Genomic DNA, 26610 nt, shown 5'->3' on the forward strand with positions numbered 1-26610 from the left:
CTATTACCCTTCATATTCATATGTGTTCATTTCAAGTGTCTGTGACAGACCCATTAGATTCATTGAACTAATTCAATGTGTAAATAACACTGATGTCACACATAAGAAAGATAATGGAAAGAATGATACCAAAAGATTAGCATAAAGTAAAGAAATTCTGCCACCAAATGGTTTTAGGAGAGGGAGATAATGTACTGAAATATTGACTGGAAATATTGACTTATATTAGTACTATACTTTACTATAGTACTATACTAATTATGGAAGGATTGGTTTGCATGTTACTCTTGTCCAGTTTCATTAAACAAACAGACAATGTACAGGTCATTTTCTGCCAGGACATTATCTAATCATTTTACAGACATTTCTGTTAACTCTAAAACACATCACAATGCAAGATTTGTGCTTGTAATGTTTCCACAAAACAAGCAAATTAACTATTTAGTTTACTCATGTTGGTGAAGAGGGAATACAGAAAAATAAAATAAAATACATGATGCTATCATTTCCAGACTGTGCACTGGACCTTTGAGATTAAATCAGATTCTGCACATTATAGGGACATTAAACTCCTTACTGTGATAAATGTGGTCATCCAGAAACAGTAATCCTAAACTATGCTGCATATGTAAGAGAAATATTTCATCTAAACCCATCATCACGAGCACACTCCAGTCCAATAGACATCTTCTTTGTTGGTTTAAAAAGCACAGTAAAACGTCACATGAAGAAGAATGCATATCATAGCATAGCAAAAGCAAAAACCATGCAGTCAGTCGTCTGCCTATGAAGCTCAGATATAGTATTGTGAGACTGCATTGAAATATCCCGAAAGCACATTGGTCTCTATTATTTATATAACAGAACTAAGTTAGTTTTAGAACTAAGTAATCAGGGATAAGGACCTGAGAGAGATGAGCTAGAACCTGATGGTCACTCTCAGAGCTTCAGAAATCAAGCATGGACAAGGAAGAAACTTGCTTATGGACAGCTATCACCAGTTGGAAGCCTTTTCTCAGTGGAAGACCCATGAGTCCCGTTTGGAATCTGCAAAAGACTCTGAGAAACTATATTCTCTGGCATACTGAACCTCATTCACACCACAGAGTCAGACGGCAACAAACGAGTTAGCCGTTACATTTAGAATTTTATGAAAAACAGCTCCCACCTGAACACTGAACATGTTCAGTCGGGTGAAAACAAACTCCAACCAATGGCAACAGATGCCAACAGTGCACACTGATTCATCAAAACTCAACAAACGTGTTTGTTGGCATTGCAGTGTGAATTGGCCTTGAGAGTCATGTCTAGAGAAAACCAGGCATCACTCATCTTCTGCATAACACCATGCTAATGATATAATTTGGAAAAAAAACTAACCCATGCACTCAGGACCTCAGGAAAGGTTCGCTTTTTCAACAGGACGATGACACTAATTACAAGAGAATGCAAGCGTGGCTTAGGAAAGACTCTATGAATGTGCTATAGCCCAACAAGAACAAGTACAGTTGAACATGAAACTGTAAGTAGAAGAGCAAATATTAGGATATAAAGCACTATTTGTTCCCAACATTACACTGCTTAACTGGCTCAGCTGCATTTCAGTGGAAGGCCACATTTCTAACTTTGCTTAAGGTTCTAAGCGTGTTATAAATTTGAAGGGGTTATGGTAAATCATAGTCTGTTTGTACGGTGTGGCAGATGCATATTGCACAAAGAACGGCTAAGTATAGCAGGGTAAACATATTAACAAGATATATGGGAGACCATAGCAGACATATTTTTTAATTTCTCTTTGTTCGAGTGTAAACATATCCACTTTTGCATTTCCACAACTTTTCAAAACAGGACAAAATAGAGAAAAATGGGTTACAGTACAGCAGAGAATGATGTATAATCACTCACTCAGCCTATTAAGGGAAAACACACAAACCCACACACATACACAAATTATGTAGTATAAGAAACCCCATCACAGCAATTTTTTTTTTTAATGCCAAGGTAAAATGACACAAAGTTACTATAAATGTTACATCACAGTAACAAGGATCTATTCCTAATGTTTTACAGTTTTGCGTGCATTAAGGAAAGATGGTCCTCACTGCAGAGAAAACAAGAACCTGGGGGCATGATTTGGATCCAGATCCAACTCCTCCCACCTTACAGCAACCAAAACCTACCAATCTCCACCCCCTAGATGTGGATCCAACCACATCCCCTATTTTGTCTTCTGCAGTGAGGAGCTACTGTGAGCGGGCTGTCACTCAAACAAATGACAAATATAATTACTGAGAAAATAACGACCCTACTTTACATCCAATAATACTATATACCGCCCCCCCCCCCCCCCCAAAAAAAATGTTATTTAATATGTTAAATATAATGATTAGCCTGTTTTTATGTAACACTCGCTATACCTTTAAAAAAATACCTAAACATATGACGTCATAAACGCGGAAGCGACCTGGAACAGTCTGTCACATGCATAGATCAGATGAGGAACCACAACATTTCCAGTCTAAAGAAAACATGATTCACATCTACCTTGCCTGCCTTTTTACATTTTCAAATGCCCTGTTTGCTAACCATATCGGTACACCAATAAAAACAAACGAAAGACCAATAATAGGTGAGTTGCAACGCTGCATTAAATAAAGTGCATGCTACTTTAAATTGTACATATTTCATGAAGTAAACCATGTCTAAATCTTGTCTAGGTGTTCTTGCCCAGGAAGTGTATGACCCGCCGCCTCATAGAAACTCATATATCGCGGCGTCCTACGTTAAGTTTCTGGAATCTGCTGGCGCTCGTGTTGTGCCTCTGATGTAAGATTTTTTTTTATTACGTAATATTTATCGCAATGGTATTACATTGTTATACTGTTTATTTTGGTTGAGAAATATCATTCATATAAGAAAATGGGACTACAACTTAGCCATGTCTTAAAGTTAAGGTTAACATACATATCTCTGATTTGATTAAATAAGTAATAAATTAAGCAGCATACAGAGCCATCTGCTCATCTGCAATTTACACAAAATTGCAACTTTTTTTTTTTTAAATGTCTTTAGGATAAATAAGTCTGATGATGAGTACAGAAGGCTCTTCAAATCCATAAATGGGTAAGTAAAGCATTTTCTAATAATATATATATAAGCATTTTCTAATAATATATATAAGCATTTTCTAATAATATATATATTATAATCAATAAGGGATTTGTGACACTTTTTCTGTCTCTCTAGAGTCCTTTTTCCTGGAGGTGGAGCCAGTTTAGAATCATCTGGCTATTCCAAAGCAGCTAGCATTTTCTACAGACTTGCTCTTGAGGTTTGTGTACAAACCACCCATTTGGTGCAAATATTCAGCATGACAATGTATCCAAAGTACATTTTTAAACATTAAGAAACACCTGTTCAGCACTGATAGTAAGGTAAAACAGAAATAAATTAAATAAGTAGAAATTGTGAAATAAAGTACAATTTTAAATGGAGCTGCAGAGGTCAGACTTTGAATTTATGGGTTTATAGTCAACTTTGTGATTTATGTTTATGAGCTATTAAAGAGGGCTGGCAAAAGATTAACTGCTGAGCAATGAAAAATTCATGAAGAGCCATAATGATGACACTGCATTTTGTTGTTTGGCATTGGTGTAAGTTGAATACAATACAATACAATACAATATGTTGGTGTAATTAAATTTTCCAGCCAATTTATTGATATGTTTGTGTGTTAACAGGCCAATTCAAATGGTGATTATTTCCCTGTATGGGGAACCTGTTTAGGATTTGAACTTCTCACATTGCTAACAAGTGGAAAGTTGCTGTTGTCCCACACCAACACCAGTGGTATTGCCTTGCCACTGAACTTCACAGATGGTAAAGACATGTTTTATAACAATTAACTGTAAAATACATATACTTAAATTATGGTTAATTCAAGTAACATTGTCAGCTAACTACCAGTTGTGAATTTCACAGAAATTGACTATTAGCTTGGTAACCTGTAATTATCATGGTGCCACTGAGGTGCACCTAGTATACATTTCTCAAACAAGTGAAAACATTTTAAGAATAAGTGTATAAATATCATAGATGTATAAATATTATTAATTTATTCAATGCTGTTTAGATGTCAGAGACAGTAGACTGTTCAAAGATTTTCCTGAAGACCTTATGAAATCACTGGAAACAGAAGCCCTCACAGAGAACTCTCATCAGTGGAGTCTTTCTACAGAGGTACAGCAGACTGGCCAATTCAACCACTATTTCTTGAAATCAGTTGTTGTTTTCTTACAACTGTGGTACTACTAGATGCTTGCTTTAAAATACATTGCTGGCATAAAAAAATAAAGCTCTTGATTAAAATTTTAAAAACTAGTGCTTAAATTAACATTATTAAACTAAAAATGATTAATAAGTTAGTGTTACCTTTTATTAAACTTAGAATTTAATATTGTATGCTTTACTGGTAACCAGTTGTAAACAACAGAAAAATAATACACCTAATAATACACATCTTATAAAACAGTTTCACAGAATGTTAGTTTATCACTTGACAGTATCACCAGATATTATTTAGTATACATATGCCGATGCTCGGCATCATGTCTGTGATAGAAATATGGTCAAACAGAGGTGACAGTTAAATGTTTTAGTTCTCACAGGGAAATATATTAAATACTGCAATATTTATATGTTTCGAATTATAATTCATAATATAATTCATACAATTCGTATATAATTCATGGCAATGTTAATTTTAAAGGGTAATGTACAAATAAATAAATAGATAAATGAACATATCACATGTAATGGATTTAATGTATATTTTTATTTTATTTTGGTTGAGGAAATAAAATTAAGCCTTTTCAAACCTCTAAATCTAGAACTTTACCAAGAGTGAGACCCTGAAAAAGTTCTACAGAATTTTGAGTACCAACACAGATGGACAAAATGAGTTTGTGTCCACAATGGAAGGCGAGTGATAATAATCAGATTTATAGAAGACACATATAGACTGTGCTTTTTGCCTCTTTCTGTTGAGCAACATTGTCATTGTACTGTTTTTATGCATACCCTCAGCATATGATTTCCCTATCTACGCTACTCAATGGCATCCAGAAAAAAATGCTTTTGAGTGGACTCGGCCCTATATTCCCCACTCACCTTCTGCCATTAAGACCACATTCTACATGGCTTACTTTTTTGTGAATGAAGGTACAGTATGGTTAATAATAATGAGCAACATACAATGTGTTTTTATTAGCTCCTGATTAAATTTGATTCATTTAATGCAATGAATCAACACATTAAGTTGTTGAACCTTCACAGAGTAACCTTTCTCCTCATTTTGTTGCTTTTACAGCAAGGAAAAGTTTTCACTGCTTTCCTAGTACAGAAGAAGAGGAAAAAGCTTTGATCTATAACTACAAACCTGAATACACTGGACCTAAAAGTGCATTTGAACAGATCTATTTTTTTGATTAGATGAATTATTTTAATGCACTGATACCAATCCTTTTAATGCACTTTACTACTGTTTTTTTATTTTAATTAGTATTTAATTTTCAGTTTAGAACTTCACGTACACACGTGACATGAAAATGAGTCAAACTGAATTATAATTGAGATAAATTATTATTGTTCTTTTCAGACATATCAAAACTGAATACTTACCAGACAATACAAAAACAATACATTTTCACATGATGAAATTATGTAAACAAACATGTATACAAAAATCGTGTAGAATTTGTAGTGTTAATAAAATGCGTGCTTGCAGTGAATCTGAATTTCACAAAAACATTTTTTTTTTTTTTTTACACTTGACCTTATTGGAATAGTTTCCAAGGTTGGAGAAGGCACAAAGTGATTTTTTTTATGGCTGTGCACTCATCTCTTAAAGCTAACACATCTGCTCATTTATGTATACACCTGGACACACATTATATAAAGTAACCCACAACATACAGTTCGATGTTCAATCATATTTCTATAAAAAGTGACTAAGGTCTCCTTTTTTCAGAAATAAAGAGCAAATGCAACTCATTCTCTCATATTCTGATCTCTTCATTGGTCCCATAACATGCATTTTATTACTCATACTGTTAATTTACTATAGGTAACCATTTAATCTAACCTAAGATATAAATCTCAAAATGTATGTTTTAATGCTTATTGTAGCTTTCATTTGACTCTTTACTGTTGTGCCCTAAAAACGTGCTTCTGAAACATGATTACAAATCGTATTTGCTTTATCAGAAATAAGATATTGAATATTAGGTGAACTGTCTTTTTAAAACCCTCGAACTAAATCCATCAATTATATTATTTACAACTATCAGCATGGTTGTTTTTCATAAGACTTATACATTCACATTGCCTTGTAATCATAAACAGGACAGCACAACAGATATTTGTGATTAATGAAATCTGTGATTGGTTAAGGACAGTAAATCTCACTCCGATTGGCGGTTTTTGAACAAATCGTCTATATTGGTGACAGAGTCTGCCTCTGTAATTGGGTGAGTTCTGGATGCCAGACATCAACAATAAAGATGAGTCTGAAGCTTTCTGCTTCCTGCCAGACTTCATGCTCGAATGAGTCATCAAATATTAACACTTTTCCTTCTTCCCACTCCCTGAAAGACAATCAACATTCAGTGAATACATTATGAAATAGTAAAAGCCATGCCACACATGAATTCCAAACATGAACTATCAAAGTTCTTCTACTCGCCAATTTTTTATTTACATTTGATGCTTGTCATGTGTTCATTTAAAATCCTGTAACTTGGAGTGGAAATGGAGCTGGCAATAGTGAAACATTTTAAAAGCTTTGCTGTTAATGCAGTTTAATCGATGTGTATAAACGTGTGTTTCTATCATTTAACTGACCTGGTTTGGTTCGTACAACGAATCCTGCATCCTTTAGAAGGGATGATAAGGCCTAGATGCATTCGTAGACGACAGTTGGTGGGACCAGTGTGAGGCCATACATGAGTACCAGCTTGCATTACTGAAAACTTGATCTAAAAGAGGAAGATTTAAATGAGTAGGCAGCAGTTAATAAGCAACAGTTATTAAACAGAAATAAGCATTGTAAAAAAGTTATTAATTTGGTAAAGCTAAATTAATGTATTTATTTGAGATGGACAGAAACATGGACAAAAATGTTTCATGTTTCATTCATTCCTTGATAACCACTCATACCTCACCCCCCACTTCCTCCCTGCCGACACAGTTTGTCATAGGGCTCCAGAAGTCTAGGATCGGCACTGACAACTGTAATTGATTTCTGGTGACTGACCTGGCCTCTTTTGCAGCTAGTGGTCTCTGGGTAACGTTCCAGCAAACCGCAGGTTTTAGGCACATGGCGACATGAAGAAGCAACCTTTCGACCTGAGAAAGAGTAAAACTTGCATTGGGAAACAGGTGGATGGATGTATATCCAGTGCAATTATATAAGCAATTTGATGGTAAACCTAAAGTACATGCTGGTGGATATTATACAATAATTACAGTATTGTTCAAAATAATAGCAGTACAATGTGACTAACCAGAATAATCAAGGTTTTTAGTATATTTTTTATTGCTACGTGGCAAACAAGTTACCAGTAGGTTCAGTAGATTGTCAGAAAACAAACAAGACCCAGCATTCATGATATGCACGCTCTTAAGGCTGTGCAATTGGGCAATTAGTTGAAAGGGGTGTGTTCAAAAAAATAGCAGTGTCTACCTTTGACTGTACAAACTCAAAACTATTTTGTACAAACATTTTTTTTTTCTGGGATTTAGCAATCCTGTGAATCGCTAAACTAATATTTAGTTGTATGACCACAGTTTTTTAAAACTGCTTGACATCTGTGTGGCATGGAGTCAATCAACTTGTGGCACCTCTCAGCTGTTATTCCACTCCATGATTCTTTAACAACATTCCACAATTCATTGACATTTCTTGGTTTTGCTTCAGAAACAGCATTTTTGATATCACCCCACAAGTTCTCAATTGGATTAAGGTCTGGAGATTGGGCTGGCCACTCCATAACATTAATTTTGTTGGTTTGGAACCAAGACTTTGCCCGTTTACTAGTGTGTTTTGGGTCATTGTCTTGTTGAAACAACCATTTCAAGGGCATGTCCTCTTCAGCATAGGGCAACATGACCTCTTCAAGTATTTTAACATATGCAAACTGATCCATGATCCCTGGTATGCGATAAATAGGCCCAACACCATAGTAGGAGAAACATGCCCATATCATGATGCTTGCACCTCCATGCTTCACTGTCTTCACTGTGTACTGTGGCTTGAATTCAGAGTTTGGGGGTCATCTCACAAACTGCCTGTGGCCCTTGGACCCAAAAAGAACAATTTTACTCTCATCAGTCCACAAAATGTTCCTCCATTTCTCTTTAGGCCAGTTGATGTGTTCTTTGGCAAATTGTAACCTCTTCTGCACATGCCTTTTTTTTAACAGAGGGACTTTGCGGGGGATTCTTGAAAATAGATTAGCTTCACACAGACGTCTTCTAACTGTCACAGTACTTACAGGTAACTCCAGACTGTCTTTGATCATCCTGAAGGTGATCATTGGCTGAGCCTTTGCCATTCTGGTTATTCTTCTATCCATTTTGATGGTTGTCTTCTGTTTTCTTCCACGTCTCTCTGGTTTTGCTCTCCATTTTAAGGCATTGGAGATCATTTTAGCTGAACAGCCTATCATTTTTTGCACCTCTTTATAGGTTTTCCCCTCTCTAATCAACTTTTTAATCAAAGTACGCTGTTCTTCTGAACAATGTCTTGAACGACCCATTTTCCTCAGCTTTCAAATGCATGTTCAACAAGTGTTGGCTTCATCCTTAAATAGGGGCCACCTGATTCACACCTGTTTCTTCACAAAATTGATGACCTCAGTGATTGAATGCCACACTGCTATTTTTTTGAACACACCCCTTTCAACTAATTCAACTAATTGCCCAATTGCACAGCCTTAAGAGCGTGCATATCATGAATGCTGGGTCTCGTTTGTTTTCTGAGAATCTACTGAACCTACTGGTAACTTGTTTGCCACGTAGCAATAAAAAAATATACGAAAAACCTTGATTATTCTGGTTAGTCACATTGTACTGCTATTATTTTGAACAATACTGTATATATTTTACCCTGCTGCCACAGTGTAAACTGGCCCCAGTCTCCTGTCTCTCTTAGATTTTCATCTTCAGGCAAGAACTGCCCACGGTTGCTGTCTAACACTGACAGTGCTTCATCCCTGATGGTCAACCAGTTACGTTCCAGCATCTGTAAAGACATGTGAACACAATGAAAGCAAAGCAGAGAGACAAGCATACAAAGTGTACTTCCTTCACAGTTAAACTGATGAATAATTATAGGGAGAGTTGTGGCCTAATGGTTAGGAGTCAGACTAATACAGTGTTCCTGTAGCTTAATTGGTAGAGCACTGCGCTATGAAGCGCAAGGTTGGGGGTTCGATTCCCCAGGAACACATGGTATGTAAAAATTGATAGTCTGAATGCACTGTAAGTCGCTTTGGATAAAAGCGTCTGCTAAATGCAGAAATTTTTAATTTTAATTAAATTTTTAATTTAATAACCCGAAGGTTGCAGGTTTGATTTTTAAATACTGGCTGGAAATGTAGATCAAGTCAAAAGTTTTTTAACTGTGCGATTTTTTATCTTTTTAGCATTATAAATACTACATTTAAAGCATCCTTGTTAAATAAAAGTATTCATTTATATTAAAATTATTAAATTATATTTAATAGAAAGCAGTTATTTTAAATAGTAAAAATATTTCACAATATTACTGCTTTTGCTGTATTTTGGATCAAATCAGTGCAGGCTTGGTGAACAATAGAATTCTAAAAAGCAAAACAAAAAAAACAACTTACTGTTCAAAACATTTGACTGGTAGTGAATGTGTGTTATAAATGTGTAATTGCATACAGTATAAGATTGGAACAGAACTGGGGTGGGTGCTTTTAATGCATTTAGTTAAAAGATGTTTGACATTGTGTCCTGAGACACTGCAATTCTGGTTTAGACGGTGTAGACAGCTACTGCGGTTCAGTCTGCAGGAAGTGCCGATTAACAGAGACAAAACAGTTTAACACATTTGCTATTTGATGGTTAACAATGTTTTTTTTGTTGTTGTTTTTTTAAAATGCAGTTGCTAAGGTGCTTCCAAGTGGCAAGTCAAAAGGTCCCCACCCTCAAACTTGATTTAGACTCCTTTGACTTTCATTGCAAGTAATTATAGTCTTTACCTTGACTAAAGCTGTATATCCAGTCTCTTCAGCAGTCCACCAAGGTTGAGCACGAAGCCCCGGGACATTATACAGAGATCTCTGCCATACAGAGGCAAAGTGACCTCGCCGATGTCCAGCCTCATACCAGTCATAGGCCTAAACACATGCAAAAAACACCAACTTCATTTTTTTTTCTCTGTAAACTTCCTTTTAATAATCTTTACTCTTACTTTCATCTTACACTCTTGTCTCCTGTTCTCTGTAAAGCATCCCCGAGATGAAAGTAAAATCTTCCGTCATCAGTTCCTGGCTCTCCAGTTTCCAAACCCTCCTGAGCACACACAAACATTGAGAAAATATTTAAATACTTGTATGTGTGTGAGTGGAAGTATATGCTGTGCATTTTTGTTCATAAAATCAGACTTACCCTGAGGTACGGAATGCTCTCTGCAATCTTGTTTTCGGATTTAAGTATGAACCCATAATGCACTTTAGCAAATCCATCATGTGGGGCTCGAGCTAAAACCTGAAGAGAATTTCAAAAAAGGGGAAATTAGTTATCCACATTAAATTAGTAAACATAATAACAACATAACAGCGTTATCTTACCTCCTCATATATACGTTTTGCACCCTTGTTGTCACCCAGAAGCAGATGTGCAACTCCCAAGTCATTCTTTAAGCTGATGTCTTCTGGGAAAATCTGAACTAGCTTCTCCAAAGTAGCCAAAGATCCCCTTGTACGACCTGAACAGGAAAATGTCAAAGGAACATGTTGTATCATTTTCCACATAATGTTATGGACAACAAACAATAGTTATTTTACAACAGTCAATGAGAAGTCACCACAATTCTATACTGTAGCTGCATTGCTTGTATACCTAAGAACTGTTGTCTGTCTGCACATCTCTTTAATGTGGCTTTGACGAGGTCAGGTGGTACGTCTGGAAGCTCAGCTACTTCTCTGTATGAGTTCACTGCCTTCAGCAGCATCTCATTACTGCGCATTTTCTCTGCCAAATCATCTTCTGCCTGGACACATATCACACTTCTCAGAAAAAAACTATTTTTCTACTGAAGCTAAATAATGAGAGTGACCATTAGGTGATGTAAACGGTAATGTTAACTTTAAGGATTATATGTTACCTGGGCTTTACCGTATCGGCATCTCGGACTTTGAGGGAATTTCTGGACAAGAGCTTCAAAAGCATGGAGAGATTCCTCAAGTTTCCCCTGAAAAAAGAAAAAAAATGACTTATTTATTTATATTTTTGAAAAATACTATCTGCCAGATTTGACCAAAAACATTTTATTCTTCCAGTAACATAATAAAAAACTATTTTTATTTACAGTATAGAATCTTACCTTCTTGCGTAATTTCTCTGCAGCATTGATCTCAGATTTTATTGTTTTGTCAAATTTATTAAGAATTTTTGGTTTCTTCTTTTTAGCTGAAAAAAAAAAAGAATTCACCACAGCATTAGACTTAGAGAACTTAAATCAAAGAAGTGCATAATGTCTATAAATAGTGTTTTTCACAAGTACTTTTAAAGAATTTCAAAACAGACCAATTAAAAAAAAAAACTTAAGCAGAGACAAAAATAGGTTGATTTCCCCTGAGAAGTGTGCTGCTGACTGTGGTTGTGTGGTGCTATTAGAACATTGTTCAGTTTGTTTAAACAGAACAACATTAAAAGAAAGCTCAACATACCTTCTTTTTCTTCTTTGGATTCTACTGAGGGTTCTTCTGTAAATTCAGTTGTCTCAGTAATTGATTCAGGTGTGGAGACTGATGTAGGCACAGGCTGAGTTGCAGATGGCAGCTCTGGTGAAATTTGGTTTGCAGGTATTGATTCTTCTATTTTGACCTCTAATGGAGGTTCGGCATCGGATGTAGACCCATGTGGAGAGTTTGATGTGGATTCTTTACAGGACACATATAGAGTACTTTAACAATCATAATACAAAAACTAAACATTACATAAACCATGCATAAATATTTAATTAAAATATTTATCTTACCTTTGTTTTCACTAGGTAGAGATTCTACATGTAACTCTGAAATGTCAAAAAAAGAAAGAAAGAAAGATTGTTTAGCAAAATACTGCATATTCATGCACATTGATATACTCAGGGGTAGAAACAAAATAAAAACTAATTTTTGTTTTCATTCCAAGTTTCATTAGTCTTTTCCATCATATTTGATTTGTCAAAGATATATAGGAGTTAAATAGTCTAGACGTTTTATTTTTCATGACCTGACCTTTATCTTCACCTCGCACCATGCAAATTTTTACAAAACTCAAAACAGACACATAAAAATGACTCCTACAACCGAGGGTGCAAAAACATGTCCAACAGGAGCCAAACAAAATTCAGTAGCTTAATACTTCCAATCTAAATTGCTGACTGATATAATATGCAGAAGGAGTCTAAATTAATTAATTTGTTAATAAATGATAATAATTAATAAAATTTCTAACAAAGGAAATAGCAGGGGCAAAAACCATTCTAAATTGGATCTTTGATATTCTCTCAAATATGCGTAAGTGTGATTCACAGAATGAACGTATGTACAGAAAATTAAATTACACCTCTCTTGTAGATGCGAAACCTGTGAATTGCAAATGATCTTGAACTTGCATGCAATAGTTTTACTATCAGCTTGTGCCAGCGCAAACCGTCTTTTGGCATAAAAATAGTACATACATATATGCATATATATATATATATATATATATATATATATATATATATATATATATATATATATACACACACACACACACACACATACATATATATACATATTATATATATATATATATATATATATATATATATATATATATATATATATATATATATATATATATATATATATATATATATATATAGGTAGTTAATTAAAAAAAAAATAGAATTAGAATAGTGAGTGTTACAGTTAGAGGGTCAAATAAAGATGGAAGAGATGGGTTTTAAGCCGATTCTTGAAGATGGCTAAAGACTCAGCTGCTCAGATTGAGTTGGGGAGGTCAATCCACCGGGAGGGAACATTTAATTTAAAAGTCCGTAAAAGTTACTTTGTGCTTCTTTGGGATGGCACAATCAAGCGATTTTCACTTGCAGAACGCAAGCTTCTAGAGGGCACATAAGTCTTAAGTAACAAATGTAGGTAAATGGGTGCAGAGCCAGTGGTAGTTTTGTAGGCAAACATCAATGCCTTGAATTTTATGCGTGCAGCTTTTGGAAGCCAGTGCAAATTGATAAACAGAGGTGTGACGTGTATTCTTTTTGCCTCATTAAAAATTTATCTTGCTGCCGCGTTTTCTGGACTAATTGTAAATGTTTGATAGAACTGGCTGCAAAACCTGCCAAGAGGGCATTGCAATAGTCCAGTCTGTACAGAAAAGAGCTTGAACAAGGAGTTGCATAGCATGTTCCTTGATGTTGTATAAAGCAAATCTGCAGGATCGGACAGTTTTATCAATGTGGTCTGAGAAAGTCAGCTGATCAATCAATCATAACTCCAAGGCTTGAAAATTTAATTTGAAATTGTCATGAAACGATGGGTTTGCTGGAATCACAGGAAGTTCTGTCTTGGCAAGGTTGAGTTGAATGTGATGGTCCATCATTCAGCAAGAAATGTCTGTTAGACAAGCTGAGATGGGAATAGCTACCATCGCATCATCAGGATGGAATGAGAGGTAGAGTTGAGTTTCATCAGCATAGCAGTGGTATGAAAAGCCATGTTTCTGAATGACAAAAATGATGATGCCATGTAGACAGAGAAGAGAAGTGGTCCAAGAACTGAGCCCTGAGGCACCCCAGTAGTTAGATGTTGTAGGATCTGGTGGTTAACCGTGTCAAAAGCAGCAGACCGATGAAGCAGGATAAGTACTGAAGATTTGGATTTCACTCTTGCCAGTCTTAGAGCTTCAACAACTGAGAGCAAGGCAGTCTCAGTTGAATGTCCACTTCTGAAGCCAGATTGGTTGCTGTCAAGGAGGTAGTTGTGTGTGAGAAATGTCGAGACTTAGTTGCACACAGCTCGTTCAAGTGTTTTTGCAATGAAAGGAAGAAGGGAAACTGGTCTCTAGTTCTCTAAAAGAGATGGGTTGAGGGTGGGCCTTACCAAATGCCTGTATTTACTTTTTCATATTTAGTGACTTTTTGTGAAAAATTTAGACTTTTGATGGTAGTTCTATAGATTTTCTGAGGGAGGGGTTTGGCAACACTGGAGGAAAGTATTCAAATGAATCACAAAATTTCACAAACATTTGCGCTCATCAAATTACTGATATTTGCACCATTATTTAACTCCCAAAAAGCTTAAAAGACTTTAATGGCTTCTTTATTCTTTATTTGCAACTGCTCTAATTTGCACTGTGCTTGGTATATTGCATTGGTCGATATGTAAATGAGATGTTGCATCTGTGTTCTTCAATTTGTGCACTGTCAGTAAATCACTTGCAGAAATTTCCATTTGCGACTGCTCTAATATGTGCTGCAATTGATATATCATGTTGGTCGATATGTAAATGAGATGTTGTGTCTGTGTTCTTTAATTTGACATCCATTGGTGCGCTTTTGGAATTGTGCTCTCACACTAATTTCTCACCCTGTTTAGTTAAACTGGTCCTAAATTGTTTCAGCTCTCTGCTTTGTAAAATACTCTTAATTAATGTCTGCAACAAAGATCACCAGTCATCTTCCAAATCCTTTCATTTAGAACAGATTCCATTTCCAAAAACTTGCAGTACTCCGACAAGAAAAAGTGTGTACATCTGCTCAAACCCTTACGTGACACTATGCACTTTTCCACGTCAAAATTAGTTTTTACAAATATGAGCTCTGGTGTGGATTTAAGTGCACACTTAATATGAGAAAGCCCCAAAGATGAAGGCCATAATACTAACATTGTCAAATTTTTTAAATCCTGTAAATTCTCAGATTAAAATTGGTGCAAATGGTTCAATAGATTGACTTTAAAATACATAAACATCATGAATTAGTTTAATATTTTTAATTGACTATTTGCAAAGAAGATCTGTGGTCATCTTGCAAAGAAGATCTGTGGTCAAGGGTTCTCAAATCTGGTCTTCAAGGTCCACAGGGTCCTGGTTGCTAGACTAAAATGTTTCTGGGACTCGAACTCAGGACACCCAAAGTACAACGGGATGCTGCTCATGAGGCTATTGGCGCCAACACAGCCTGTCTGCCTTTTATAGTTATTTTTCCTCCTTTAAATTCTTTTGCATTGTAGGATAAATGTAAAAATGTAGATTTTATGTTACAGGAAAACGTCAAAAAAGTTTGACAGAGGCTATTTACACTGACTCTACCCACCAACATGTAATTGGGTTATTCAACAGTACAAAAGACAGTTTCATACCTTTTTTCTTATCTTTTATTACACCTTTTTTCACACTTAATGAAAAGAGTGGCTGCCAAAATACTTTTTTCACATTGCATAAATAGTTTCTATTGCTATTTGCACTTGAAAAATAGCATGACTGGGCCACTTGGTGGTGCTATAATGAATTAAAATATACAAATGTACTGTAACTACAGCCAACTACTGATTGACTACAAAATTGCCATGAGTTTTATAGACCATGACATTGGTGTACCTTGAGAAGCAAAATTTTATTTTCATTGCAAGATGTAAAAAATTATCTGAGGCTGTATCTCTGGAAGGTGCTTTGGCATACTGACATTTTCATACTGACACATACAATGAAACTTAATATCCGCAATAGTAATCTTCCCCTAACAACGTTGCATCAAGTTCAACACCAAAATTATGCTCAGATGACATTTCTGCCATTAGTGTGCCAGAACCCTGTTTTTGCACAGAATTTTTTCTCGCAGACCCCAAACTTGGATGGTTCCAAATATGCACTTCTATTGAGGTGCACAGACACCATCTATCTGACACTAGATGCCATGTCATGGATTTCATGATATAATGGCATGAAGAATTGCTTCGATCATTTACTTACCTTTTTCTCCTAAGGGGTTCTCGTGTGATGCCACCGTAACAGGTTTCTCAGTCAGACCTGTATGAATGTTGAGTAAAATCAGACACATTCCAAACAAAGGTTCTTTCTGCAATGGAATTCTATAAAAAGTTCCATAAAAAAAATTAAGTATTGCTATCATACAGCATTACTTTATATAAAAAGTCTATTCATCTTGGGTTGTTAAGAATACAAATAAACTCATCTCTTTAACGCATACACAAATGATTAAACCTGACCATGTATTAATCACACCATATATTTAAATAAGGGAGAATATATATATGTGAGGCAGTAACCCTGATACTTTTTTAGAACATTTAACCAAACACATAAGTATCAGTGAACATACTCAACAAACCATGTCAATTAATATATTAGCAAATAAAAATTACTTCACTTTCAGTGTCTTATCCTAGTTAAATATACATGTCTTTTCCATGTCGTTTCCCTGAAGACATTTCTTCTGTAACAATATCAAAGCATTGCTGTATGTTGAAACAAACATGTTACTTGAGTAGTTTGAGTAAAGGCAGATGGGAAAATTGCTTAGCAGGCTTTTTATTTATTTTCAGAAATCTATCTAGAAACATTACTTTTGTCTGTTTCGTAGCACATGTGGTAAAGAAATAACACACTTCAACTTCAACACACTAACAAAATTCTACTATATAAATATAGTTACATTATTGACATAATTAAACTTTAAAATGTTTCACACAACAATAAAATGTTTCACACAATAATAAATCAAAGAAATTATAAGATCAAAGTCTTACTATACTGAACAAAATAAACCCAAATGTAAAAACTTAAATAAAACAACTCAGTTAAAAAATAACAACAATTGAGCAAACATAGTCTGATCTGAAAAAAGAAAAGAAAAAAAAAGAAAAAGAAAAAGATAGTAGGTTAGACATCCGACTACCAACTGCAGACAACTGCCAAATAAATAAGCACATGTTAAAAACTTGATCCTCATTGTAGCTGCATAGCTTCACTTCCTGAACATAAGTAGTGTATTCTTTCCTCAGCTCTTTCTCTGGCTCAGAAAAAGCAGAACTGATGCTTGATCGTAATCTGATATTTTTTTTAGCATTTTAAACTTTGTTCACACTGCATTCAAGTATAATTTTTTTTTTGTCAAATATGACCTTTTAGGTCAGACTGTCTTCACTGTCATTTTGCAATTAATCAGATGAAATTGGATCGATTTGTTCAGTGTATCTGTAACTGAATGTCATAGTAATGATTTAATTGCCTGCAAGAGACTTTCTTCAACAAGAAGTGAGAGCAGCTGTCAGTGTGAAGAGATGATAAAAAAAATAATAATAATCATTTCACAGTAGTGCTGAACATAACGCAATTGAAAAGGAAGTGTTTTACACAATCATGAACACAAAATGTTTAAAACCAGTCAGTCATATGCTTATTCAAAATTTGTTTTTTAAATAACAATAATAATAATACAAAAAATCACTACAATGTAGTAGTTCACTATATGGACAAATTTAGGCAAAACTGAACACATTTGTGTTGTGTAATACACGACGTTGCAAATGAAAAACTACAGCTAAATATAATGATTTTTCAGATTCAAGTACAATTTCAAAACTTCTAATTATTACTGTATTCTAAGTCACTAAATGGATTTGAGTTAGCATCACCCTTACATTATGGATGGATGGATTGATGGATAATTCAACATGCTTTGACAGCTAAAAAAAACCCAAAACAAACAAAAACTCTAGACAATCTGGTTTCAGTTTCTTTTCTTTCGAATGTTTCTACAATAAAGGATGTTATTAATCTCATTGAGCCAAAAGTGTGTTTGATTACATCTGAAACAAATGAACTTGGCAACATTTTATTACCTTGGTTGTTGTACATATTGTGACAGTTCAGAAATCTCCACCTACTGGAAACGTTTTCAGGCTTCTGACTGGCCAACATGGCTTTAAGGTTAAGATCATATTGTCACCTGTTGGATTCTTTCTTTCTTTCTTTCTTTAGCCCTATATAAACACAAAGTGCTTTACAAGGTGAACTCTGGTTTGGCATGCTCTTGACCGTGCTTCGTAGTATGAGTTTTAGAACCAGGCCTAAACTAGTTTACCATCTTAACAGCTCTTGTCTAGTTATTATATTACAGTTATTTAAGTTATAGTTAAGTTCTGTGAACATGAATGGACATTTGGCACTCTCTGCTCTCTATACTGGTCAAGGAAACAGAAAAGTTAAAAGAAAATGTATTTACATGTTCATTAAAGAGAATCAAAAGTCTACCCCAAACCAGACCACCACCAAACATTTGTGGTTTAAGAAATCTTGGGTGTGTTTACTTCATTTGGATTTCAATAGTGATTTTGATCCTCAAAAAAAATTAAATAATGCCATGTGTAAAGGAGCCCTAATTAGTGTACAGTCAAGATAACCTTAAAGTAGTTAGCGAAACAAAAAGCTGCTAACTACACTGAAGCTAAGAGTATAAAAGTGATAAATATAAGTTTCAACTGATATTTAATTCTGCAACTAGCAGTTTTTAAACAGGCATTGAAATAAAGAGTATAATAAATTATTACAAAATATTAAAAGGTAAAATTATTAAAACACTATATAACTCACTATATATATTCTCTGTTCCTGGAGTCCCCCAACCCTGCACATTCTGAATGAGTTCCATTTCAGATCTTATCGTCTCTACTAACGAGGTGATGACTTGAATCATGGGGGCTGATTAAGGAGAAATGCTAAATGTGAACAGTTGGAGAGGGCCAGAGGGACAGGGTTGAAAACCACTGGCTTGTTGGATCTAAGTAATTAGGTTACATGAAACATCCAAACAAACCGATTCACGGAGTCAAACCTCTCAACACAGCGAGTTGACAGTTGGGTTATTACCTCCTTCACTCAGCTGTACCATGGGACCAACAGCAATGTAGTGTTTTGTATAACTACACCACTAGTTAAAAAGTAGCTTGTTACCATTCTGAACAGCTGTCACTCAAAAAAAAGTTAGTAGTAACATTACTTGTAGTTATTTACTTGCAACGCTGTTCCTACTAAATGCCTTAGGAGTTTTTATTCCCGATCAAATCTCACAGTTATGGCAGTTTACTATTATTTCTTGATATTTTTTTTCGAAGATTTAAGTAAACCACGAGTAGATATTTTTTCATCATTTTCTGATTGATCAACTTTTTGTCCATGAGCTTTTTTATTTAATTTTGCCTCTTTTTCTTGTTTGTAATTGTTCACATTTTCTATTTCTTCCTTTACGTCTTTCTCTGTTTGCCCCTTTGGTGCATTATCTTTTATTTTGCTAAGACTTTCTTTCTCTGATTTCTCCGGTCTTTGTTTTTCAGCTTTTTCTATATTGAGTCTCTTTTTTTCTCCCTTTTCTTTGGCCAGTCTTTCCTCTTTTGCCTTTTCTTTCTCAAGCCTTTCTTTTTCTGTTTTTACTTTAGCATTTCTCTCTTTTTCTGTCTTTTCTTCAGCCAACCTTTCTTTCTCTTCCTTTTCTTTGGCTAACCTTTCTTTCTCTGCTTTCTCTTTCTCCAGTCTCTCTTTCTCTACTTTTTCTTTGGCCAGTCTTTCTTTTTCTGTCTTTTCTTTCTCCAGTCTTTCTTTTTCTGCTTTCTCTTTCTCTTGTCTTTCTTTTTCAGCTTTTTCTTTAGTGAGTCTTTCTTTTTCTGCTTTTTCTTTAGCCATTTTTTCTTTTTCCGCTTTCTCTTTCTCCAATCTTTCTTTTTCTGCCTTTTCTTTAGCGAGTCTCTCTTTTTCTGCCTTTTCTCTGGCCAGTCTTTCTTTCTCCGCTTTCTCTTTTTCCAGTCTTTCTTTTTCCGCTTTTTCTTTAGCCAATCTTTCTTTTTCTGCTTTTTCTTTAGCCAATCTTTCTTTTTCGGCCTTTTCTTTGGCCAATCTTTCTTTTTCGGCCTTTTCTTTGGCCAATCTTTCTTTTTCGGCCTTTTCTTTCTCAAGTCTTTCTTTTTCAGCTTTTTCTTTAGCCAATCTTTCTTTTTCTGCCTTTTCTTTTTCAAGTCTTTCTTTTTCTGCCTTTTCTTTAGCCAATCTTTCTTTCTCTGCTTTTTCTTTGGCCAGTCTTTCTTTCTCTGCTTTTTCTTTAGCCAGTCTTTCTTTCTCTGCTTTCTCTTTCTCCAATCTTTCTTTCTCTGCTTTCTCTTTAGCCAATCTTTCTTTTTCTGCTTTCTCTTTAGCCAATCTTTCTTTTTCTGCTTTTTCTTTAGCCAGTCTTTCTTTCTCTGCTTTTTCTTTCTCCAGTCTTTCTTTTTCTGCTTTTTCTTTGGCCAATCTTTCTTTTTCTGCCTTTTCTTTGGCCAGTCTTTCTTTCTCTGCTTTCTCTTTCTCCAGTCTTTCTTTTTCTGCTTTTTCTTTAGCCAATCTTTCTTTCTCTGCTTTTTCTTTCTCCAGTCTTTCTTTTTCCGCTTTTTCTTTGGCCAGTCTTTCTTTTTCTGCTTTTTCTTTGGCCAGTCTTTCTTTCTCTGCTTTCTCTTTCTCCAGTCTTTCTTTTTCTGCTTTTTCTTTCTCCAGTCTTTCTTTTTCCGCTTTTTCTTTAGCCAATCTTTCTTTTTCTGCTTTTTCTTTGGCCAGTCTTTCTTTTTCTGCCTTTTCTTTCTCAAGTCTTTCTTTTTCTGCTTTTTCTTTGGCCAGTCTTTCTTTTTCTGCCTTTTCTTTGGCAAGTCTTTCTTTCTCTGCTTTCTCTTTCTCCAATCTTTCTTTTTCTACCTTTTCTTTCTCATGTCTTTCCTTTTCTGCTTTTTCTTTAGCCATTTTTTCCTTTTCTGCCTTTTCTTTTTCAAGTTTTTCTTTTTCTGCCCTTTCTTTCTCCACTTTTTCTTTAGCAAGTCTTTCTTTTTCTGCTTTTTCTTTGGCCAGTCTTTCCTTTTCTGCTTTCTCTTTCTCCATGTTTTCTCTCTCTGCTTTCTCCTTGGCTAGTTTCTCCTCTTGTTCTCTTTGCATTCGTTCATCTTGAAGCTTAGCTTCTGCCTCTTCTTTAACTTTTTTTGCAGCAAGAGCAGCTTGTCTCTCCTCTTCTTCTTGAGCCAAAACACTACGGACCTCAGCAAGGGCTAGTTTGGCAATCTTTTTGGCTTCAATCTTCTCATGAATAATTCGTAGCTGCTCCTTCAGAGCTGCTTTCAGCTTTCGCCCAATATCCCTGGTAGGATGTTCTGAGAATGAGTCGGACAAAAAAATTTACATCTCAGAAGGCTCCTCATTCCCATGTTCCATGCAAACACACATATTATTTGATTGAGTGTGTGAATAACTGTCTTACGGTCTATAATTCATGAGAAAGGAAAATTCACATTCAGTTCTTTCATTTAGAATTAGGATTTATTTTTGATGATGTTCAGTATGTTTTTCCATTTTAAGAATATACTTGCAAGCTATCAGTAATTTTAGTTCAAGTCTGTACTGCTTTAGTGATTTATTAAGTGTAGTATGAAATACAAAGACGCCAATAGTTTTCATTCATGCATCTGATGAAATCGCATTTTTGTGCAACTGATGTCCCTTGCACACAAACACACACACACACACACAGAATTTGTATGTATATAGACAGAAACACATGTATCATGTGTTATGCAGTAAAAAAACATCATGCAGGCTTTGGAACAACATTAGGGTAAGTATATCATGACAGAATAATTTTGAGCATTACTGAAGCTAATTTAATATGCTACTAACTCCATAACTCATGCTAAGTACCTCTGTCTTTTTTAAGCCCCACTTCTTTAGGTCTCTCATCTGCATTGGAAGAGGGGCAAACAGAACAGAATAAACAGAAGAAAGAATGACCTGGAAAGATGTGTAATTGTTGCAGCTGCCAAGTTAAAGAACACAATCATGCTCTACTAAAATCCAACAGTTATAATATTTGGAATATGTTGCCAGTTTTACCGAACTTCGATGCATAGTGCAGTGTTTTACATGGATAATCATAGGTGTTATCTAAAAGCTCAAATAAATGTATTTTCCTAGGTGACGTTGGATGAAAATTCTGAATTCAAAAACATATTCATTAGGACCGGGGCTTAAAGTGACCAAACTCCTCCGAGTGCGATTTGAAATGTAGGTAACGTTATGTTCGTCTCCACTTTTCCCTTTTTAAACACTGGTTATTACACTTGTATAATTAAATTCACTTAAAATTTATTGGACTGTATGTTTTACTTTCAGATATACACTGATGGTCTGAAATATCGTATGTACCGCTTAGTGTGCTTAGTATCCCTCATTAAAACCCTGGATCTCCATATATAATCACTTTTGAATAAATTATTTCTGTTGGTTACCCTTTATATCGCCCTAAGGGTTAAGCAAATATTTAATGTATTAAAATTATTTTAAAAAGCTGTTGACTAAACCCATTCCAGTAGGCCGGCAGCAGTAATCGTAAATGGGAGACAGACCAAATCAACAAGGCAGACAACAGAAATAGTAAACGCTCAGAAATGCAAACAGTAGTAAGACAAGACATGAACACAAGAAAGCTGGCAGCTTAAATAATAAAATCCAATTAGCTGCAGCTGGAGAGTAATCAGAGTGCAAGGATGTGGCTTGAGTGAAATGAAGTGCAATAGTCACTGTAGTCGAGGATGCTATTAACAGCCAGCTTTTGGAAATTATTTTTTTTTGTGACTTACAATCCTTGTGAAGGGTGTCAATGATTGTCAGAGAACATTTTGAAGGCTCAGGAAAACTTTGCAGGTGTCTTGAGATGATTAGCTGATGTCTGATTAGCCTGATTGAGGCATGTCATCATATTCTAATTTGTTGAGATTGTTATTTGGTGGATTTTGGTTAAATGTGAGTAGGGGTGCACCGATATATATATCGGCCGATGATGTACTGCGATGATCTCATCAAAAAAGCCGGTTATCCAATTACATATGTAAATTGTCAAAACTTTATAATTATGACATTACATATTAAAATTTTAATGTAACAGCCAGTATTTGTGTCTGTAACAATCACAAAATATTTTGTATCTGCATTCAGATACAACGTTGTACAGTTACTTGATAAGACCATTATGGCTTTTTATGGCATTATTATCTTTTTTTCGTGGTTATGTAATACTTAGTTAATGCATACTTTTTTAGTAAGTATGCAGTTGTATGCTAAAATAAATATTAATTTCTAAAATAATATTTATCATACAACCAGAGAGATGTCATGAAAAATGTTTAGTGATCATTTGAACGCGACTGAATCCGTTCAATGCGTACATTTTCATTATGCAGAACTCTTTAATCAAGTCTTAATGTTCAGTGAACTTTACTAAACAAATGTGCGTGTGCCGCACAAACCAGCAAAAGGTAAAGATTTAAACTAGGGCCGGGACTCGATTAAAAAAATTAATCTAATTAATTAGAGGCTTTGTAATTAATTAATCGAAATTAATCGCATTTTAATCGCATATAAATATTTGACCTGAGAACAGTGAGAAATAATAGTTTTTTCACATGGATTTATAGTATACCATTGAATAATGACTGAATACATAAGCTTAAGCAACAAAATATTGTTTATTTTTGTTCACCCAAGTCTAGCAGACCAGTTCAATTTTTGCCATTAAGTGTAGCTATAGCATATTTAGAAACAATTTAGAAATAGAACATTTCAGAAATTCAGGTAGCTTATAGGTGCTGGAACCTTCTGTAAAGTGTTTTTTTTTAAGTAAAACACAATACTGTCAATTACATTCAGAACATTGGAAACCATGACTATTAGAAAACATCTCTCTGTTGCTTCAGAGGCCATAACATACTAAGTCCATCTCTCAATAACCTTGGCCAAAACAATAAAGAGTTCAACATAAACTGCCAGTTGCACCAACAAAATAATACATAGTTCAACATAAAGTGTAAAGTCCACGCTAGCTGCTATATGTCTTGAGGTGATACTCTCGGCTAGATATGCTGCGGTGATATGCGAACGCTAGCTGGTGCTCCAGTATAATCGGTCCGCCAAAACTCATCCAGTGAGAAACGTTCCGCGGTGCAAAAAGAAGTTATTAAAAATGCGGGACATTTTTTTCTGTGATTAATTAATCTTAATTAATGCGTTATTTTTTCTGTAATTAATTAATCTCAATTAACGCGTTAAAGTCCCGGCCCTAATTTAAACATGTAGGCCAAATAGAAAATTAATCCGTATCTAAACTGATTATTAGCCTACTCTTGAGAGAGAACTGGTTTTTGAGAGACTGATTCACAACGTGGCTGTTTGATTGGTGAGCGCGCTGTGCTTATTCCATTCATTCGTATCATATCGTAGCCTAAGTTTTAAATCATTGCCTTTTAAATATATACAAATAATATAATGTGTATGATGTATTATTATAGGTGATATTACTCTTGCCAATCTCCAATTTCTAAGAGATGCACGAGAGACAACAGCAATGCTGTTTTTGATTTGCGCTCTTTTCACTCATAAAGTTTACATTCATTCACTTCACACAAGTGACTTTAGAGGTCTCTGTATGCGCTGATCCCCTGGCTCACCTGTTATCTAGAAAACACTGGACTTTGCCAGCTTCAGCCGAGTATTCAGGCAGAATTATTACTTGTCTGTTATTTGTTTTTGAAGCCATTATCCGTGCCATTCGGAATAAGGTATTCGGCTTCAGGCACACCCCTATTTACATATTTTAATTTTACATGCAACATAGACAAGGTCATAGAAAGTAACAGCTACAAGCAATACTGTAATCCTACAATTTACGTCGTACTTGCAAACTCTTTGTACGAATTATGGTTAATGCATACTCAAGTAGTCGATTGTTTCCGACAGCGCCGACAAGTGGTTGAAGTAGTCGATCACTTCACTACTCGACAAGTCTATGCAAGCCCTCCTACACGGAGCCGTTGATAACTGAGAAGATGCGCAAATCAACCTTCATTATCATCACCATTGATTTGTGCAGCTTGTCAATTAACAACAGTTCCGTGTAGTAACAGCTTCTCTATGTGAAATCAGGCACCTGATGGAATTTACCGCTGTTAACCAGCTTTATTGACTAGATGCGCATTAATCATCGGCCCATATATACACTCACCTAAAGGATTATTAGGAACATCATACTAATACTGTGTTTGACCCCCTTTCGCCTTCAGAACTGCCTTAATTCTATGTGGCACTGATTCAACAAGGTGCTGAAAGCATTCTTTAGAAATGTTGGCCCATATTGATAGGACAGCATATTCCAGTTGATGGAGATTTGTGGGATGCACATCCAGGGCACGAAGCTCCCGTTCCACCACATCCCAAAGATGCTCTATTGGGTTGAGATCTGATGACTGTGGGGGCCATTTTAGTACAGTGAACTCATTGTCATGTTCAAGAAACCAGTTTGAAATGATTCAAGCTTTGTGACATGGTCAGAAACAATGATCAGGTAGGCCGTGGCATTTAAACGATGCCCAATTGGCAACATTTTTCCAGTCTTCAACTGTCCAATTTTGGCGAGCTTGTGCAAATTGTAGCCTCTTTTTCCTATTTGTAGTGGAGATGAGTGGTACCCGGTGCGGTCTTCTGCTGTTGTAGTCCATCTGCCTCAAGGTTGTGCGTGTTGTGGCTGCATACCTCGGTTGTAACGAGTTGTTATTTCAGTCAAAGTTGCTCTTCTATCAGCTTGAATCAGTCGGCCCATTCTCCTCTGACCTCTAGCATCAACAAGGCATTTTCGCCCACAGGACTGCCGCATACTGGATGTTTTTCCTTTTTCACACCATTCTTTGTGAACCCTAGAAATGGTTGTGCGTGAAAATCCCAGTAACTGAGCAGATTGTGAAATACTCAGACCGGCCAGTCTGGCACCAACAACCATACCACGCTCAAAATTGCTTAAAATCACTTTTTTTCCCATTCTGACATTCAGTTTGGAGTTCAGGAGATTGTCTTGACCAGTACCACACCCCTAAATGCATTTTAGCAACTGCCAGTTGATTGGTTAATTAGATAACTGCATTAATGAGAAATTGAACAGGCTTTCCCAATAATCCTTTAGGTAAGTGTATATCGGTCAGTGTTTGGAATAACGACGTTTAAAAGAACGGCGTTAGGTAACGACGTAATTTTTTAAGTAACGGGGTAATCTAACTAATTACTTTTCCCGTCGTTACAACGCCGTTAACGTTACTGAACATTAAATGCGGTGTGTTACTATGCATTGATTTAATAAACTATGCAATCTGATCGCACCCCTGGCTCACACAGCGAGTGAGCAGGTGGGTTAATAACGAGATAAGCGATTATGATTGGCTAAGGCAGAGTCATGTGTTTTTT

At 35.5% G+C, this 26610-nt stretch overlaps 2 protein-coding genes across 8 annotated transcripts in view; one reads left to right on the plus strand and one right to left on the minus strand.

Annotated features, from left to right (window-relative positions):
• The first annotated feature begins 2461 nt into the window (after positions 1 to 2461).
• ggh (gamma-glutamyl hydrolase (conjugase, folylpolygammaglutamyl hydrolase)) lies at positions 2462 to 6051 on the plus strand. The gene is made up of 9 exons (XM_052560219.1): positions 2462 to 2629; positions 2718 to 2826; positions 3073 to 3123; positions 3247 to 3331; positions 3741 to 3879; positions 4133 to 4239; positions 4890 to 4980; positions 5086 to 5220; positions 5369 to 6051. Exons 1-9 carry the CDS (start codon positions 2482 to 2484, stop codon positions 5488 to 5490), a joined length of 987 nt encoding a protein of 328 aa, XP_052416179.1. The 5' UTR covers positions 2462 to 2481; the 3' UTR covers positions 5491 to 6051.
• unm_hu7910 (un-named hu7910) overlaps positions 5834 to 26610 on the minus strand; it is a 47524-nt gene continuing 26747 nt past the window's right edge. For 4 of the 7 annotated variants that reach the window (XM_052560204.1, XM_052560199.1, XM_052560201.1 and 1 more), the window contains 2 exons: positions 22027 to 22065; positions 16836 to 21482 (listed from right to left, as the gene is read on the minus strand). In XM_052560204.1, coding sequence (XP_052416164.1) covers positions 19411 to 21482; positions 22027 to 22065 — 2111 coding nt within the window. In that variant the 3' untranslated portion in view covers positions 16836 to 19410. Of the gene's footprint in view, positions 6645 to 6900; positions 7035 to 7312; positions 7405 to 9165; positions 9302 to 10286; positions 10425 to 10509; positions 10600 to 10695; positions 10795 to 10877; positions 11015 to 11148; positions 11300 to 11413; positions 11501 to 11632; positions 11719 to 11978; positions 12192 to 12289; positions 12326 to 16272; positions 16330 to 16835; positions 21483 to 22026; positions 22066 to 26610 lie in introns of those variants that run through there. The other 3 variants (XM_052560206.1, XM_052560202.1, XM_052560205.1) reach the window with 3 other exon arrangements.

This window comes from Carassius gibelio, chromosome B7 (assembly GCF_023724105.1).
Source record: "Carassius gibelio isolate Cgi1373 ecotype wild population from Czech Republic chromosome B7, carGib1.2-hapl.c, whole genome shotgun sequence".
Classification (NCBI taxonomy): domain Eukaryota; kingdom Metazoa; phylum Chordata; class Actinopteri; order Cypriniformes; family Cyprinidae; genus Carassius; species Carassius gibelio.

Excerpts from the sequence above, each read along its gene's own strand:
- ggh (XM_052560219.1), top strand. The coding sequence starts at position 2,482 with ATGCATAGATCAGATGAGGAACCACAACATTTCCAGTCTAAAGAAAAC. Across the intron at positions 3,332-3,740 it reads TCTACAGACTTGCTCTTGAG|GCCAATTCAAATGGTGATTA; the intron begins GTTTGTGTACAA and ends GTGTGTTAACAG. Across the intron at positions 4,240-4,889 it reads AGTGGAGTCTTTCTACAGAG|AACTTTACCAAGAGTGAGAC; the intron begins GTACAGCAGACT and ends CTCTAAATCTAG.